This window comes from Cyprinodon tularosa, unplaced genomic scaffold, assembly GCF_016077235.1.
Source record: "Cyprinodon tularosa strain WSP-4 unplaced genomic scaffold, ASM1607723v1 ctg307, whole genome shotgun sequence".
Lineage (NCBI taxonomy): Eukaryota > Metazoa > Chordata > Actinopteri > Cyprinodontiformes > Cyprinodontidae > Cyprinodon > Cyprinodon tularosa.
Window position 1 is genome coordinate 263,142 of NW_024039016.1, and position 18,792 is coordinate 281,933.

Consider the following 18,792-nt stretch of genomic DNA (forward strand, 5'->3'; position numbering starts at 1 on the left):
AGAAAAGTCCAGAGATGTCTAGAACAATGGTAATCTCGCGAGAATCGCCGGCAGATGCGCGAGAAGTCTGTTAAACCACCTTGCTGCTAAGGGTTGCTCGTGCAGATCAGAGACACCGGTACAGCGGAGTGAATCATGAACAAAGATAGCTAATTTTAACAGATAGGCACAACAAGTTCATCTGGATTTATTATTCTTTCAGGGTTAAACGAGCATCAGTTCTATTTTACAGCAAACAGAGTGGCGTGTTGTTAAAGATGTCAGTGGTAGGATTTGACTTGGGCTTTCAGAGTTGCTATGTAGCCGTAGCCAGAGCTGGAGGAATCGAGACGGTGGCTAATGAATACAGCGACAGATGTACACCGTAAGTATTCAAGTTACACTTTTTATTCATTGAAATCCAAAATGGTAACATTATTGAAGCGCATTGTGCTTTATTGTGCCTTGTCTTTACACTATAATCGGATTCTTAAACCTTTTTGCTCAACTTTAATAGACAAGCTTGTAAGTTACTACCATAGTAATTGAACCTCCATTTGTAATTGTTTACGTTAAGAAATATGTTCAAGTTCGTTTAAAACATTTATGAAATTATAGAGATTGTATTCAATGTTAAAATGTTGAAACCATGTATCAATGCAGCTATACAGCGTAAGCTAGTGAGCTAAACAGTCAAGTTTTTTCATTAACGGTACGGGCTGATTGAACACGTGTTTTAGTCACCAGAGAACCCCGCGCAGGCGGTGCTTTTCTCGTTCTACTTCTTTCATTCACGTAAAGCCTAAGCTCCAACCAGCCCGATGTTTCCTGTGTGATAAAACGTGCGACTTGTGTTAAAGGTTTCGTTCGATGACGACAGCAGTCGAGAGTTAGCTGGAATATTCGAGCAAAAATCACTCCCCGCACAAAAAAAATGTAATATTAAATTGAAAAGGATGTAATTATTTCTGTTATTCCTGAAATATTTTCTTAAATCTTTTGTCTGTGAGTTAAATTTTCTGACTGTCACAGCTGAGAACATTTCTCTTAAACAAACGCTCTTGTAGTTGTATTTTCTTTCTGGTTTAAATTTCTTTTAATTGTTTTAAGATATTAAGGATTTTTTTAACCTTTTTTATAAATTTGCATATATATATATATATATATATATATATATATATATATATATATATATATATATATATATATATATATATATATATATATATATATATATACTGCCAAAATATTATAAGATAAACGGCCATAAGGTATCTTAAAAGATGTAAAGCATATCAAGAAAACAGATAATTAAATTGAAGCCAATTGTTTCTAAATGTTTTAATTATGTAATTTTAAGGTGTATATAACGTGACCAGAGGACCTGATCCAGTATATTATTTTAATTGATTAATTTGTCAGGCTGTCTATTCAGATAGCTGGGTTTCACAAATACAGTATATTATTTTTAAAAAGCATGGAGGGATATTCCTTTAGTTTTCTTAACCAAAACGCTAAAAAGGGACCATATAAGTCTTAATTGGTAATTATTTTGTAGCCACCTGCTTTCATCCAGCTGACTGGCAGTGTGCAGAAGCAGTTCCAGTCAGAAAGTGATTTTAAACAATAGGATTAGTAGTTATGATAGAAATTGTTAACAATTTACAAACCTAAGTAAACCGTGTCGCCCAAATCAAATGTTTTGTCTTCTTGTATAGATATTGTGAACATAAGCATGTTTATCCCCAAACTGGTTTGCAACCAATTTGATCTCTTCCTGCCACTTTTGCTCCCCACTGCAAGATGTGGGGAAAAAAAGTGCCCTAAAAAGAATCAAAGTAATCATATTAGATTAAACTAAACTTAAATTTTTTTCTTGGCTGTCTAAGTTATCTTTATTTTGTATGTGTTGAACCTCGACTTGTACGTATTTACTGATACTATTTAGTAACTTCTGGAAATAAAGTTTTTACTTATAAATCATATATATTGATAGGCAGCTTAATTGGAATAAAAATATTTATGTTCGTCCTATTTTTTTGTTGTTTTTCCTCAGCTCATTTGTGTCATTTGGTCCAAGAAATCGATCGATTGGAGCGGCTGCTAAGAGCCAGGTAAAAATCCATTCTGCCAAATTTTTAGATTCTACTCATTCTTCTTGATGGCTCATCAAAAATCAGAAAGTCTTAAAAGTAAATATTATATAAATATATATATTTTTTTTCTAGGTGGTGACCAACTGTAAGAACACAGTGCAAGGCTTCAAGCGCTTCCATGGCAGAGCGTTCTCAGACCCGATTGTTCAGACGGCCAAGTCAAACTTGGTGTACGACCTGGCACAGATGCCCTCAGGTACCACTGGGATAAAGGTGAGGTCATCGGCCAGGGTTACAGGTCAACTGATGTTGTTTTTTTTTTTTATGTCAGTCATAATGTCAAATTTAGGTTTTATTTTTTAGATATCAGCAAAATTACCAGAACATGTTGGATAAAACATGCAAGTGTTTTGAGATATTAGCTTTAAAGAGGTGTGACGAGTTTTAGATTGTAACCTTGGACGGCATGATGTTTTGAATGATGATACCAAATATCCCAGCAGAAAAACGGTATCAGGAAATGATGCATTTCCCGATTGTTGTTACCTTAAAGTACACCTTTAATTCAAATTATGCTGTCTATCTTTGAGCCCCTTTATTTAGAGGGTTTTTCTTATTTCAGGTGATGTACATGGAGGAAGAGAGAGTATTCAGCGTGGAGCAGATAACTGGCATGCTACTGACCAAACTGAAAGAGACAGCTGAAAGTGCACTGAAGAAGCCGGTTGTTGACTGTGTTATCTCGGTAAACACTGATATCCATGACTGACTGTTGTCTGAAAATCTCTAAAACTTCCGCTGTTTCCCTTTTCTTTAATCAACAGGTTGAGTTTTTGTTTTTATTGCCAATTAAATCCAGTGTTATGACTATTGACACCTCTATTTTCATTTATTGTTGTGTGTATAAATAAAGGCCAAAATTGGTCCAGTGCATAATTATTGTGGCAAACTCTTCATAGAACATTTTAAGCTTTAGCCTCTTCACCAGATGTCTTGGTGGGAAAGCAGCACTTCTGCTCTCACTTGAACGTCGTTGAAGAGTGGGACCTGTGTGTCGGGCCCGGCGTGAGAGCTCACAAATAGCACCTGTTATGTAATGCTATAGATCTAGAACAAAGTGGCTGCTGCTTTTACTTGGGCTAAATTTATCAGTGACATCAGTGATGGAGAGCATGTTACTAGTGCTGCAGCCTGTTTCTATAGTTAGCTCTTGAACTTTTCCACATTGGGATGCTTTGTTTTGACATCCCAACTTTTAAATAGGTGATGATAACCAGACGGCTTTTTCGAGATGCAGTCAGTACCATTGGCGATCCAAGGATCAAAACCACTGAGCTGTTCTTGGCATTCATTGTGTTTTCTGCAATCAACAACAAAAAAACAAAAAAAACAAATCATTTATGTTGATACAGATTTTTTATATTTTTTACACTTAATGTTCCATGTTCCTCATCACAGGTACCAAGTTATTTCACTGATGCAGAAAGGAGGTCAGTCATGGATGCTGCTCAGATCGCTGGTCTCAACTGTCTGCGGTTAATGAATGAGACCACTGCAGGTAGGCATGGCGTCTGGACTCGTTTGACATCACGTTTCAGCTATGTAGGCTCAGCCATGAAATAATGTTTTTAAGAGTTGATAATGAGATTTTTTTTAGATTTATTTTTTTTATATTTCTATATTTTAAACTTTATTTATAGAGGTAGTGTTATTGGGACACAAATCTATATTTCAAAGAGCGTTGTTAACACTTTAGTAATAAGTTTTATTGGAAAGTGAGACGAACTGTAAAATATTACATATTAAGGAAAGGGAAATCCTATAAAGAACATTGTAATGAATGTGTTTGTAATACTTTAAGTTGAGGCTGTTGCTGTATAAAAAGGAACAAGGAAGGATCTTAGTAAAGCTCCTTTGGTTTATTCGCACTGCCTTTCTTGAAAATCTTACAACCCTGTCAGTCTTTAGATTGCAGAGTGATTTTAGTCGTGTGACAGATTATAACCGCTGAATGAAAGCAGTGGAGCAAACAACAAATGATTGCTGTTTCCTGTTGTGTTCCAGTGTCTCTGGCTTATGGAATCTATAAGCAGGATCTTCCAGCTCCAGAGGAGAAACCTAGGATAGTGGTGTTTGTGGATTTAGGCCACTCTGGGTACCAGGTGTCCGTCTGTGCTTTTAACAAAGGAAAACTCAAGGTATGTTTTCAATAGGTGTTTATGTCAGTAGTTTGACTTCCCAGACTTTGATAAAAGAATAACCCAGTCACTTTGCACTTTGATAATACATAAATAAATATGATATGTTTGGGGTATTATGCTTTTTATGAATTGTTGTATATTTATGAATTCTGTTCTTCCTGTAAGATTCTGGCTACAGCTTTTGATTCAGACCTCGGTGGGAAGGACTTTGACGACATCCTGGTCAACCACTTCTGTGAAGAGTTTGCAAAGAAGTACAAACTGGACGTCAGGTCCAAGCCTCGAGCTTTAGTGCGCCTTTATCAGGAATGTGAGAAGCTGAAGAAGCTGATGAGTGCCAACTCCTCCGACCTGCCCCTCAACATTGAATGCTTTATGAACGACATTGATGTAGCCAGTAAACTGAACAGGTGAGATTAAGACCATTGATCTGACGAGACTTTCAACAACAAACCTAAATATGGTTCATGTAGCTATGTCAGAGCGTTGGCCAATAGGCATTGACATGGTTTGAAAAACAACGGGTTCTCATCAACAATCTTCTGATGTCTCATTCATCTGGGCCAAATTAAATTACACATTTAGTCTGGTTTATCAGGCTAAGTGGACCCTGCAGCTCTTAACTCAACAACAAACAAACTTTTATCTAGTTTAAGAGCTGTAAATACTTTCCGAGACTGGAAGAACTCTCATCAGTGTGTCAGGACGTGTGTCTTTTAGACGGATTTGTGGATTTTTTTTGGCAGTGCTTTTGTTTGCGTTGCTAAGCTGTAGCTATTAATAATTTCTGATCATGTTCCCAGAGGTCAGTTTGAAGAGATGTGTGCTGGGCTGCTGGCCAAGGTTGAGGGTCCCCTGCGCAGCGTCATGGAACAGACTAGTAAGTATAAACGACTTTAATAACCACTAGTCTACCCCCTCAGCCAGGAGTAAACACATATAGTCGGTCTAAGCCATATGTGAAGTGATTTTTTTTGTCTTTGCATTTTATTCATTCTTTGTTTCAGCTCTTGTTTCTTCTGACTTGAATCATTAACACTTTACTCAAATCTGAAAACATTGCAGCTGTTTCAGTCACACCTCATTATGAACCTAACAAATATGGAGCGATTGATCTTTTGTGTCCTGCCTCTCTGCTAACAGAGCTGAAAAAGGAAGATATTTACGCTGTGGAGATTGTGGGCGGAGCCACCAGAATCCCAGCCATCAAAGAGCGGATCGGCAAATTCTTCGGGAAAGAGCTAAGCACCACCCTAAATGCAGACGAGGCCGTGGCCAGGGGCTGTGCTCTGCAGGTATGGCTAGTTGGCTTCAAACACAACATATGTATCATTTAATTTGGTGAAGATAAAGTTAAATATTTTTTTTATTTAATTCTACTGAGACTGAAGATCTTATCAAGTATCCTGTGTACTTAAATGTACTTAATCAACCATTGTTTTGTTTTTTTCCCTCAGTGTGCCATTTTGTCACCGGCTTTCAAAGTGAGAGAGTTCTCCATCACAGATGTTGTCCCGTACTCAATCTCCCTTAAGTGGAATTCCGCTGCAGAGGAGGGACTAAGGTATGAATGCATCCACCCCACAGGTACCCTAAAAAAAAAACCAAAAAACTTCAATCTTCTTTTCATTCTGGAGAACAGAGAGTACATCTTTGTTTCTCATGCACAATTATATTACTAACCTTTCATGAGTTTTTTTCCTTCAGACATTGATCTTAATGAAGTTTCTTCTGATGGAATGGCCATTTTTAGCAGTATAGCTCCACCACATTAAACCTTTCCTGTTTTAATATTTAGATTTCAGTTTTAAAAGATGAACTAATTATCAATTAAAGGCATTAAAGTGCTAATTATAATTTAATGAAACAGCTGTATTTGTATTAATCTCAGAGGCTTAATAACCCTAAATGCCTTAATGTCACATCTTAAAGACTTTTCTTTCAAAGCCTAACGGCTAAATGAATGCGTATATCTGTCTTTTTTTTTATAGTGACTGTGAGGTTTTCCCAAAGAACCACGCTGCTCCTTTCTCCAAAGTCCTGACTTTTTACCGTAAAGAGCCCTTCACTTTGGAGGCCTATTACAATAACCCAAAGGAGCTAAACTACCCTAAAGCCTCTATAGGTAAGACGGGTTTCACTTTTAACAGATGCGCTCTACACCATCTAGTTTTTTTTTTCTTATTTACAACTTTACTATGCTTTGCAGGCCAGTTTCTGATCCAGAACGTGGTTCCTCAGGCATCGGGCGAGAGCGCCAAGGTCAAAGTAAAAGTGCGTGTCAACGTTCACGGTGTGTTCAGTGTCTCTAGTGCATCTCTGGTAGAAATCATAAAAGAGACAGAAGGAGAAGAACCAATGGAGACGGACCAAGTAGCAAAGGAGGAGGAGGTACGTGTTCGTCTGGGCACAAGGCAAATTTATTTGTATAGCACAATTCAGTACAGAGACAATGCAAAGTGCTTTATATGATTAAAATATAGGAAAATATAACAGAATCAGAGCAAGTAGAAGAAAAAAAAATGCAGAAACAAGAAAGAACATTAAAAGCAGTTGGACTAAAGAAAAAAAAAGAAGCAAAACAGGGTGGTGGGATATAGAGAAATTAGTGGGGAAAGGAGGTGTCTGCTTTGTCGTGTTTGGACAAGAACTGGACACCATTATGTTGGTAAACAGGTTTCCTGTTCTTCTAGTTTAACATGTTTTCTTACAGTTTTCCCCGAATCTTTTATTCCCCTTTGTGTTAACGCCTTTAAAAGCCACTTTCTAGAATAAAAAGGCGTGGATTTTGATTATCAACATATAACATAAATATTTTCTGCATAATACAAATTGTTACTAATTGTTTTATCAGAGTCCAAAAATAGGGGGTAAATAAAACTTCTGCCAATAAAAAAAAAAGCATTTGTCAACGTTTGGATAAAACCATCTCTCAGGTGTCGTCTTAATCAAATGTCTATATATGCTTTCTCGCAATAGAACAAAATGCAAGTGGACCAGGAAGATCAGAAACCCCAGGCTGGAGGCAACGATGACAAGAAAACTGAGGCGGAAGAAATGGAGGTAACCTTGTGCTGGGCGATAGGACAGCATTTATCTCCCCATGCTGCTCCATCATGTATCAAGAAAATATATAATGGGCCATCTGCGATGTCTTTAAATGGCTGCCTAAAAACACCTGCAGGTTTCCTTTGTAATGCATGCAATCTGTAAAAGAGGAGGAAACTAATAAAATTCATCATGGGTGAATACTTTTCTTTAAATTATTTTATCAAAAGAGAAAAAGCTCATCAAATGTGTAGTACAAAATCTAGAATATAGAATAAACTAAAAAGCGCACGTAGTTTCTAAAAGAATGTGAAATCAGTCACCTAATCAGAACACACAAACTTTACGTAAATAAAAACAAATGAGCTACAAAGCTGATGATCTGTTTGATCCAGTCAGTCATCAGCGTTGTCACCTCTATTTAAACTTAACTCTTGGTCTGGGATTTATAGGTCAGTGAGTTTTAGCCTGGATCTAAATCACGTTTCCTAACAGGTTGCACATACAGGTGCTGGTCATAAAATTAGAATATCATGAAAAAGTAGATTGATTTCAGTAATTCCATTTAAAAAGTGAAACTTGTATATTATATTCATACATTACATACAAACTCATATATTTCAGATGTTTATTTTGTTTAATTTTGATGATTACAAATGACAACAAATGAAAATCTCAAATTCATCATATCAGAAAATTAGAATATTACTGAAGACCAATAAAAACAAAGGATTTATAGAAATGTTGGCCAACTGAAAAGTATGAACATGAAAAGTATGAGCATGTACAGCACTCAGTATTTAGTTGGGCCTCCTTTGGCCTGTATTACTGCAGCAATGCGGCGCGGCATGGAGTCGATCAGTCTGTGGCACTGCTCAGGTGTTATGATAGCCCAGGTTGCTCTAATAGTGGCTTTTAGCTCTTCTGAATTGTTGGGTCTGGTGTATTGCATCTTCTTCTTCACAATACCCCATAGATTTTCTATGGGGTTAAGGTCAGGAGAGTTTGCTGGCCAATTAAGAACAGGGATACCATGGTCCTTCAACCAGGTACTGGTAGCTTTGGCACTGTGTGCAGGTGCCAAGTCCTGTTGGAAAATGAAATCTGCATCTCCAAAAAGTTGGTCAGCTGCAGGAAGCATGAAGTGCTCTAAAACTTCCTGGTATGTGGCTGCGTTGACCCTGGACCTCAGAAAACACAATGGACCAACACCAGCAGATGACATGGCACCCCAAACCATCACTGACTGTGGAAACTTTACACTGGACTTCAAGCAACGTGGATGAAGTGCCTCTCTTCTTTTCCTCCAGACTCTGGGACCTTGATTTCCAAAGGAAATGCAAAATTTACTTTCATCAGAGAACATGACTTTGGACCACTCACCAGCAGTCCAGTCCTGTTTCTCTTTAGCCCAGGCAAGACGCTTCTGACGCTGTCTGTGGTTCAAGAGTGGCTTGACACAAGGAATGCGACAGCAGAAACCCATGTCTTTCATACGTCTGTGTGTGGTGGTTCTTGAAGCACTCACTCCAGCTGCAGTCCACTCTTTGTGAATCTCCCCCACATTTTTGAATGGGTTTTGTTTCACAATCCTCTCCAGGGTGCGGTTATCTCTCTTGCTTGTACACTTTTTTCGACCACATCTTTTCCTTCCCTTCGCCTCTCTATTAATGTGCTTGGACACTGAGCTCTGTGAACAGCCAGCCTCTTTAGCGATGACCTTTTGTGTCTTGCCCTCCTTGTGCAAGGTGTCGATGGTCGTCTTTTGGACAACTGTCAAGTCAGCAGTCTTCCCCATGATTGTGTAGCCTATAGAACTAGACTGAAAGACCATTTAAAGGCTTTTGCAGGTGGTTTGAGTTAATTAGCTGATTAGAGTGTGGCACCAGGGGCCATCAATTTTGAACCTTTTCACAATATTCTAATTTTCTGATATGATGAATTTGAGATTTTCATTTGTTGTCATTTGTAATCATCAAAATTAAACAAAATAAACATCTGAAATATATGAGTTTGTATGTAATGTATGAATATAATATACAAGTTTCACTTTTTAAATGGAATTACTGAAATCAATCTACTTTTTCATGATATTCTAATTTTATGACCAGCACCTGTATTATTTTGTTGATGTGACAGCAATCCAATGCTTTTTGACGACGTAAAACGTAAAGTGGGAAAAAAAAAGTTTATGAAGCAGGTGATAAAATGTGAACAATTTACCAGGTCATTACGGAAAACATGTCAGCGGTTAGCCCTGTGCTTCAGCTCCACACTGAAACACTTCCTGCATAAAAAAAACATGAGTCTGTTGCCGACTGCAGCTGCAGGCATTTGGTCAAAGCCACTTTTAGAAGGTTAGTGTAGAGAAGAAGCTGCAGCTTTCAAAGCGGTTTTGGTGTTAAGCCTGTAGGACACAGTCCCATCAATGTAGATGATATAGTGGTGATTAGTAAACTTTGGAGTACTGGGTTGGAATATTGCTTCCTTTAAGAAGCCTTTAAGTTTTCATCCATATCGCTCAGCACTAGGTACCCAGTAGAGGAGGAGGCTGACCAACCTTCTAGGACCCAGAACATTAAAACATCTTTCCCTCTCTCTTTGCTTAAAGCAAATTTAAAGTTTCTTCACACATGAAATGTAGCCCTGTCCCTGAGCCAAGGAACAGGTTCATTTTCCACCAGAGACTGACACCTTTTCCATTTGCACTTCTAACTCCAGATGTTTTGTATGGGGCCAAAATGGTAGCTTTAATATTTGCAAATGTGTGTGGAGAGTTGTGTGTCTGTATCTCGATTTGTGTGTGTGCAGTGGGATTTGAAAATGTGTAAATAAATCTGTAAATGTGTGAGGAGATTTGTGTGTCTGTACAACAATCTGCAAATGTGTAAAACTACTTGTGTGTAATCCGTTTTGCAAATGTGTAAAAAATCCACAAATCTGTATTCAGATCTGCAAATGTGTACTGAGACTTGCAAATGTGTAAAAAATCCACAAATCTGTATTCAGATCTGCGAATGTGTACTGAGACTTGCAAATGTGTAGATCAATCTGTAAGCACACACAGAGACACTTGTGTCTGAAGTATTTTCGCTTCAAGACCCAGAAATACAGACAAATCATTGGTTACAAGTCAAGCGGTTTTTCGGTTGGCTCTCTTTACACACGTGATTTTTGCTACTCTTCTGCCGCGTGAGATGCACAAATGCGTAGAAGGATTTGTATGTGTATTTTCGCGATTTGTAACCCCTTGCGCAGGCTCACATGCTGCCCTGATCGCAGGCTCACAGACAGCCTCTCTCTGCTGCGGCAGTTCAGCACAACTTGCTTCACATACAGCCACATACCACCAGTTGGCGGTATTGTATTGCACAGTACGTGACGTTACTGGGGTCCTAGGGGTTGTACCTGCTAAGTTGAGAGCAATGGAATCCCGTCAGCTTTCTGTAAGTATATTTCTTTAATTTTTTCTATAGTTTGCATTAGTAAAACTGTTTCTTCTTCTTCTGCTTCTGTTTTATGGCGGTTGGCAAGCAACTTTATGATGTGCATTACCACCATCTACTTCAGTGGAGTGTGGATCGGGATGCTATGTATTTTCCCACTGAAAAATAAAAATAAATATTAACAATATTTACATAAATAAACTTATATCCTTTTTACCAATTTCGTTTTTTCAAGATTGTTTATCAAATTACAAAAATAATCATAAGTAGATTTTTTTCCCCAAAATATCTTGTATATTTAACTGCAATTTATTTTCTTGTAACCCTTCTCTCCATAGAATATTTATAACAAAACAACAAAACATGCTCCACCGTCTCCCCTTGATAACAAAAACCACAACCTCCTGTTCCCATTCTAAATAAGTTTCCATTTAACCCCGTGTTTCCGAAACTTAATCTAGATATAACCTCTTTTTTATTCCTTTCCGTTCTCCTCATTTCACCAATTTTCCTTTGAATACTATAAAGCCAACTTCCAGTTCTATGCTCTTCCCACAGCTTCTGCCATCTTTCCGTAACCTTTTGTTTAATAATAGATAAAAAAATGTCCTTACTGAATGGTATCAATATATCATCCTTGTCACGTCAACTCCCGCAGCGGAGGGAAAAAAAAGGTAGAGGCTGTCTGTGAGCCTGTGAGCCTGCGGTCAGGGCAGCATGTGAGCCTGCGAGCCTGCGCAAGGGGTTACAAATCGCGAAAATACACATACAAATCCTTCTACGCATTTGTGCATCTCACGCGGCAGAAGAGTAGCAAAAATCACGTGTGTAAAGAGAGCCAACCGAAAAACCGCTTGACTTGTAACCAATGATTTGTCTGTATTTCTGGGTCTTGAAGCGAAAATACTTCAGACACAAGTGTCTCTGTGTGTGCTTACAGATTGATCTACACATTTGCAAGTCTCAGTACACATTTGCAGATCTGAATACAGATTTGTGGATTTTTTACACATTTGCAAAACGGATTACACACAACTAGTTTTACACATTTGCAGATTGTTGTACAGACACGCAAATTTCCTCACACATTTACAGATTTATTTACACATTTTCAAATCCCACTGCACACACACAAATCGAGATACAGACACACAACTCTCCACACACATTTGCAAATATTGAAGCTACCATTTTGGCCCCATATTTTGCACAGAGATTGTTTAGGCTGAGAAGGGAGGAAAAATGTGTGGTTTGTGTTTTCTTAAGTGGTTTTTATTTTATTTTGCTAAGCAGTTTACTTCAGTGACTTTAAAGTAGAGGGCTTCTAATTAAATCAGTTGAAGCTTCAACATTGTTTGAAGTAAAGGTTGAACTTTGTGCTATAGTTGCTAAAACAAGGTTTAAATCGCGACATAGATTTAAAAAAGATGAGATTCCTCAGTTGGCTTTCAGCGTGGTTAGCTTATTGGTCCTTTTTTTTATTTCCAGTTCATATTTATCATTAGGGTTAGATTTTTAAACTATAATTTGTCCTGAACTATTTCCCCACTTCAGACATCTCCAGAGGATGCCAAAGAGGAGAAGAAGAATGACCAGCCTCCGCAAGCCAAGAAGGCCAAAGTAAAAACGAAGACTGTGGATCTGCCTATAGAGGGCAAACTGCAGTGGCAGCTGCCTGCTGAAGAACTCAATACATTTGTGGAGAATGAGGTAATGTTCTGACAACCAATAGGACTTTGGAGACTTACTGGTAGCAATTTATATTTTTTGATTTAGTTGGAGATTAAAAATCCATGTTTCACTTTATACCAAATACTTACATTAGTTTAATTTGAAGAGATGCTTCCCTTTGCCCTACTGTTCAACATCTTGGTTTGTTTTTTAGTTATTTTAACAAAGAAACCTCCGGCTGACCTGAATGTCCCTCTGTTTTCTGTAGGGGAAGATGATCATGCAGGACAAGCTTGAGAAGGAGAGAAACGATGCAAAAAACAACGTAGAAGAATATGTGTATGAAATGAGGGACAAACTGCACGGAGCACTGGAGAAGTTTGTTAATGAAGCTGTATGTACAAACAGGAACCATCATTAGATTTGTTATACTTGTTTTTTTTCCGTGTTAATTAAAAGTTAAGATTTAATGTTCCTTGTTTTTTTTTTTTCTGTCAAACTTCAGGATCGGGACATGTTCTCTTTAAAACTAGAGGACACAGAAACCTGGTTGTATGAAGACGGAGAGGATCAACAGAAGCAAGTTTACATCGACAAATTGGCTGAACTGAAAGTAAGTCTTTAAAAAACGAATAGATTGACGACAGGGTAAAGCCCCTGTCACACCTTGAATTTAGCCAGCGTATGTCTGACGTCCCAGAAACTCCTTGAAATACCAGCAAATGCTGAAATTTCAATGTCTTTTTTTATTTTATTTTGGGAATATACATAGAGTATTAATATCAAATCCAGAACTTATGTCCAACAACAGCCTATCTTATGCATAACGTAAGGCAGTGTAATGTCCGTGAACCCCCTTCACAGCAGGTAACAGTAGCTGTAAGTTAGAAACAGTAGTTAATCAAAGTAGTAACACGTCAAATACGTTGATATGCTTTGGAGATAAGTTCTTGATAAGTTGCGCATAAATTATGCACAAGTTACTCATATGTTTTGGATAAGCTAGACACCAAGACTTGAATGACTTACTTATCTTGAGTTACTTATCAGATATATATATATATATATGTATATATTAGGGCTGGGTAAAAAAAATCAATTTAATTGATTTTGAATCGATTCCTTTACATTTTTGCAAAATCGATGTCTAAAAAATGAGATTGATTAATTTTATAGTGACCTGCGTGACGTACACATTCAAATAAGCAGGAAAGATGCACTCAAGATTACTTCAAGCCAGACAGCTGCAAATATAGCCAATAGTTTGACTGAAGACGTTAACAAATGGGGGCTGACCAGAAAACACCCTGTAGTTGTTACAGACAACGCTGCAAATATGGTTTGTGCATTTAAGATAATGCAGCTCATGAATGTCTGCTTTTTGAAAGGTCAGACTTAAGAGAAAAGAGCAAACAAAAATATTGGAATAATTGAAACACAGTAAAGATTAATATTGATAAGTCTCTCAGGTCTAATCTGGTTAGAATGGTCAAGAAGGAACTCCATATCCGGTTATTTTAGCCAATGTACCGAGTGGAGTTTGTTTTTCAGGAGTACAGTATGACAACAGTTCGTTGATCCAATGTTTCTTGTTTGGAGGCTCCATATATTTCCAGTTTTAAAGTATAAATTTCTTCGCTGCAGATGACGCTAACAAAACAAAGTATTTTTTGGATTTCATTTCAAGGAAATAACATCTCCAAGTATCCATATTCTGGGGTCAGAATCTAAAGAAAGTCCACAAACTGCGGATGTTATCAGAATTACATTGTTCCGATAGGTTTGCAAGTGTCAGATAAGTCAGATAACCTACCTGTAACTTATGCCCCACGTATGGAAATTTTGCATATGCCTAAAATTTCTCGACTTACTCGCCGTAGGTCAAAGTGTGCAAGCTCGTTTCAGCGTGCTTCAGCTTGCTAATAACTTATATAAAACGTACCCATAACTTATCCAAATTATGCCTGTGCTTTTGCCAGCTTTTTCATACGTCAGGCATACGCTGGTCCAAATCATCCAGGTGTGACAGGGGCTTAAGGTTGGAGTGCTTACCCTGGGTAATGATTGGCAGAGGCTCTGCAGATCAAATTAAAATAAGTCTTAATAACATTTATTGGAGCTACTAGCAGGTTAAAGCTGTATTTATGCTTGAAGCTTTCGCAAGGATATCGTTTTTGGCTTCTATACCCCTCCACACGGAACACTTTTAACTACGTGGACAGATCCGCACAGAAAACATGGTAGGCGAGTAGCAGCTCTTAGTGGTGAGGGCCGGCAAATATAAACATGTAGAGACATCCCGTGATTTAGCTCATAAATATCACCAATATCAAAGCTGAGCATAGTGTAAATGCTGCCGCCGCTATGATGGCCTGAATGTCCGTGCGTCGAGCTTGATTAGCCCTGTACAGGTGCTGGTCATAAAATTAGAATATCATGAAAAAGTAGATTGATTTCAGTAATTCCATTTAAAAAGTGAAACTTGTATATTATATTCATACATTACATACAAACTCATATATTTCAGATGTTTATTTTGTTTAATTTTGATGATTACAAATGACAACAAATGAAAATCTCAAATTCATCATATCAGAAAATTAGAATATTACTGAAGACCAATAAAAACAAAGGATTTATAGAAATGTTGGCCAACTGAAAAGTATGAACATGAAAAGTATGAGCATGTACAGCACTCAGTATTTAGTTGGGCCTCCTTTGGCCTGTATTACTGCAGCAATGCGGCGTGGCATGGAGTCGATCAGTCTGTGGCACTGCTCAGGTGTTATGATAGCCCAGGTTGCTCTAATAGTGGCTTTTAGCTCTTCTGAATTGTTGGGTCTGGTGTATTGCATCTTCTTCTTCACAATACCCCATAGATTTTCTATGGGGTTAAGGTCAGGAGAGTTTTCTGGCCAATTAAGAACAGGGATACCATGGTCCTTCAACCAGGTACTGGTAGCTTTGGCACTGTGTGCAGGTGCCAAGTCCTGTTGGAAAATGAAATCTGCATCTCCAAAAAGTTGGTCAGCTGCAGGAAGCATGAAGTGCTCTAAAACTTCCTGGTATGTGGCTGCGTTGACCCTGCGACCTCAGAAAACACAATGGACCAACACCAGCAGATGACATGGCACCCCAAACCATCACTGACTGTGGAAACTTTACACTGGACTTCAAGCAACGTGGATGAAGTGCCTCTCTTCTTTTCCTCCAGACTCTGGGACCTTGATTTCCAAAGGAAATGCAAAATTTACTTTCATCAGAGAACATGACTTTGGACCACTCACCAGCAGTCCAGTCCTGTTTCTCTTTAGCCCAGGCAAGACGCTTCTGACGCTGTCTGAGGTTCAAGAGTGGCTTGACACAAGGAATGCGACAGCAGAAACCCATGTCTTTCATACGTCTGTGTGTGGTGGTTCTTGAAGCACTCACTCCAGCTGCAGTCCACTCTTTGTGAATCTCCCCCACATTTTTGAATGGGTTTTGTTTCACAATCCTCTCCAGGGTGCGGTTATCTCTCTTGCTTGTACACTCTTTTCGACCACATCTTTTCCTTCCCTTCGCCTCTCTATTAATGTGCTTGGACACTGAGCTCTGTGAACAGCCAGCCTCTTTAGCGATGACCTTTTGTGTCTTGCCCTCCTTGTGCAAGGTGTCGATGGTCGTCTTTTGGACAACTGTCAAGTCAGCAGTCTTCCCCATGATTGTGTAGCCTATAGAACTAGACTGAAAGACCATTTAAAGGCTTTTGCAGGTGGTTTGAGTTAATTAGCTGATTAGAGTGTGGCACCAGGGGCCATCAATTTTGAACCTTTTCACAATATTCTAATTTTCTGATATGATGAATTTGAGATTTTCATTTGTTGTCATTTGTAATCATCAAAATTAAACAAAATAAACATCTGAAATATATGAGTTTGTATGTAATGTATGAATATAATATACAAGTTTCACTTTTTAAATGGAATTACTGAAATCAATCTACTTTTTCATGATATTCTAATTTTATGACCAGCACCTGTAGATGATGCAGTGTTTTATGACTGTTTTCAGTTGGTTTGCTTATGGTGGTTTATGAAATATAAACAGCTCTGTATAAATGAGTTGCACCGTGTATATAAAGGGATCTGAACTTTGCTGTATATTTGCATTTAATTAAATAAAATTTGACCTAAATTTAATCCTGTAGTACTGCTGCAAGTTGGACCAGTCCACAAAGTGTTTAGATATCATTTTCATATTAATAAAGTATTGGATTATATTACCTGAATAGCAGTTTTGAGCTTTTCTCCTAGGTTGAGTTAATGTGTGTCTTGCAGAAAAACACGTATTGAGGGGAATTATTTTTGACATGCTTCAATGTTCTTTTCTGTAGAAAATTGGACAACCTATTCATGATCGATACATGGAAGCTGAGGAGAGACCTAAAGCTTTTGAGGAGCTCGGCAGACAGATACAGATGTACATGAAGATCATTGAAGCCTACAAGGCAAAGGTAAGGCTTTGTGTTAATTAACAGGAGATTTGATTAAACTCGTGTAAAGAGTTCTTACATGTGTCTTCAATGTACCTCCAGGATGAGCAGTATGAGCACCTTGATGAGCTGGATGTGACTCGGGTGAAAAAGCAGGTGAATGAGGCCATGGCCTGGATGAACACCAAGATGAACCAGCAGAACAGTCAGGACCTCACTGTGGATCCTGTGGTCAAAGTCGGAGAAATTAAGTCCAAAACAAAGGTACTTGGACACATCTGAGTGTGTTTTGATTTGCCATGCAGAGCTAGCCTCATAATTTGACTGACTCACGTTGATATTTTCTTCATTTAGGAGCTTTACGCATCTTGTAACCTGGTGGTAACTAAACCCAAACCCAAGGTGGAGCCTCCTAAGGAGGAGAAGACAGAGAACAGACCGGTCAACGGACAGGCTGAGCCAGAGAACCAGCCTGAAAACCCGGATAAAACAAAACCCAGAAACACGGAAAAGGAAAACAAGCTCCCCGAGATGGACATTGACTAAACTTCCGCTGAAGCCAACCTTCCGTTTCCCATCCGTTTGTACCGCTGCTCGCCCCAATTCAGCCCTTTCCTCTGAGATGGTTCTTAATGACACGTTAGCATCTTGGAGAAAAAGACCGCCTTCACCTCGTGTTTTCTTACATTCTTTGTATACAGAAATATTAAATAATACTATTTAATGGACTAACTGGCGGCGTGAAATATAAGTGTGGGTTTGCAAGCTGCTTAGTCTGTGCTTCTGACTGTCCTGATTGCTGTTTAGCTTCTCCTAAACACCTTTAAGCTATGATTGTCAGATGAGGATAGCCTGTCAGCAAAGCTGCTGAAGGTAAAGAATAGTGCTTTAAGAAATTGTCAAATATTGTTTAAAAAAGCATCCATGCAGCGGTGAAGGGGATATCAGTAGTTGGGTTGTAAATTTCCTATTGTGGTTTTGTCTTTTTTTTTTTTTTTTTTCAGCACAAATGCAAAACTTTGTTATGATTAATTTGTTTAATGGAATCTTTGTTCTGTTGTAATGTCTGTTGAATTTAAATAAGAGTTACTGTCATGCAGTATTTCAATTTTCTGCTTTTTCTCATTCAAAAGCATCCATTTTTTCTCTGGAAGCCTTGTTAGTTTATTTTTTTCTACGCAACAGAGATTGCTGGTCAACAAATCAACTTTTTGGTTTGGTTGTACTTCACAGAGACAAGCAAAAATAAAACTTTCAAACAAAAAACAGAGTCCTGATAAAATAGTTTCTGAGCCATTTGCTCTTCTGCAAGAGCAGATGAGGGAAAAAAATTATCTTTACAAGATTCAATGGCAAAAAGCATAAAAAAATACAAAACGCTGCAATAAAAGCAAATTTTTTAAAAGGTAATTTACAAGATTCTGCCTGATCAGCTTTTTATCAGAAACTAAAAGGCAGCTGAAGCATCACCAATTGTCTATATCAAAGTCAACATAATCAGTTTATTTTTCAGTCTCAAAAACTGATCTCAGATCAGTGATGGGTTAATGAGGCATCTTTAAGCTTTTAGGAATACTGACACCTGCTGGACATTTAAAGACCCTACAGGCAGCTTATTTGACAACCTAAACTGAATTTGATGACCAAGTACAATTATAAAAAAATTAGGTAATTGTTAACTATGTTGTATTATTTCATATTTATCTTTAAATCGAAAATATCTTTGATATTTTTAGAAGCAGCCAATAAATAATGTAAAAATTCGGGAGGAAAATGTGAGCGAGGATGCTTGAGGACTAGGATTTTAAATCACCTTTAAACAAAGTACAATAAGTACAGTATATCAACTTTAAGTACAGTAAATCAACTTTAATTTA

At 37.9% G+C, this 18,792-nt stretch overlaps 1 protein-coding gene and 1 long non-coding RNA gene across 3 annotated transcripts; one reads left to right on the forward strand and one right to left on the reverse strand.

Moving 5' to 3' along the window:
* The first annotated feature begins 67 nt into the window (after positions 1–67).
* On the forward strand, positions 68–18,175 carry hspa4a (heat shock protein 4a). Of its 2 annotated transcripts, XM_038292080.1 has the most exons (19): positions 69–364; positions 2,036–2,093; positions 2,208–2,348; positions 2,698–2,820; positions 3,534–3,633; positions 4,140–4,273; positions 4,442–4,686; positions 5,080–5,156; positions 5,420–5,571; positions 5,734–5,840; positions 6,268–6,401; positions 6,486–6,667; positions 7,256–7,339; positions 12,325–12,480; positions 12,710–12,835; positions 12,947–13,054; positions 16,817–16,936; positions 17,018–17,179; positions 17,270–18,175. In XM_038292080.1, exons 1-19 carry the CDS (start codon positions 258–260, stop codon positions 17,459–17,461), a joined length of 2,508 nt encoding a protein of 835 aa, XP_038148008.1. In that variant the 5' UTR covers positions 69–257; the 3' UTR covers positions 17,462–18,175. The 2 variants fall into 2 exon arrangements, 1 of the variants encoding a protein (XP_038148008.1); XR_005281401.1 differs by lacking the exon at positions 17,270–18,175 and having other exon boundaries at positions 68–364; positions 12,947–13,058; positions 17,018–17,160.
* On the reverse strand, positions 10,819–11,426 carry LOC119787975. The gene is made up of 2 exons (XR_005281402.1): positions 11,385–11,426; positions 10,819–10,928 (listed from the first exon to the last, which is right to left on the reverse strand). It is a non-coding gene; the product is annotated as an uncharacterized LOC119787975 (long non-coding RNA).
* Positions 18,176–18,792: the final 617 nt, after the last annotated feature.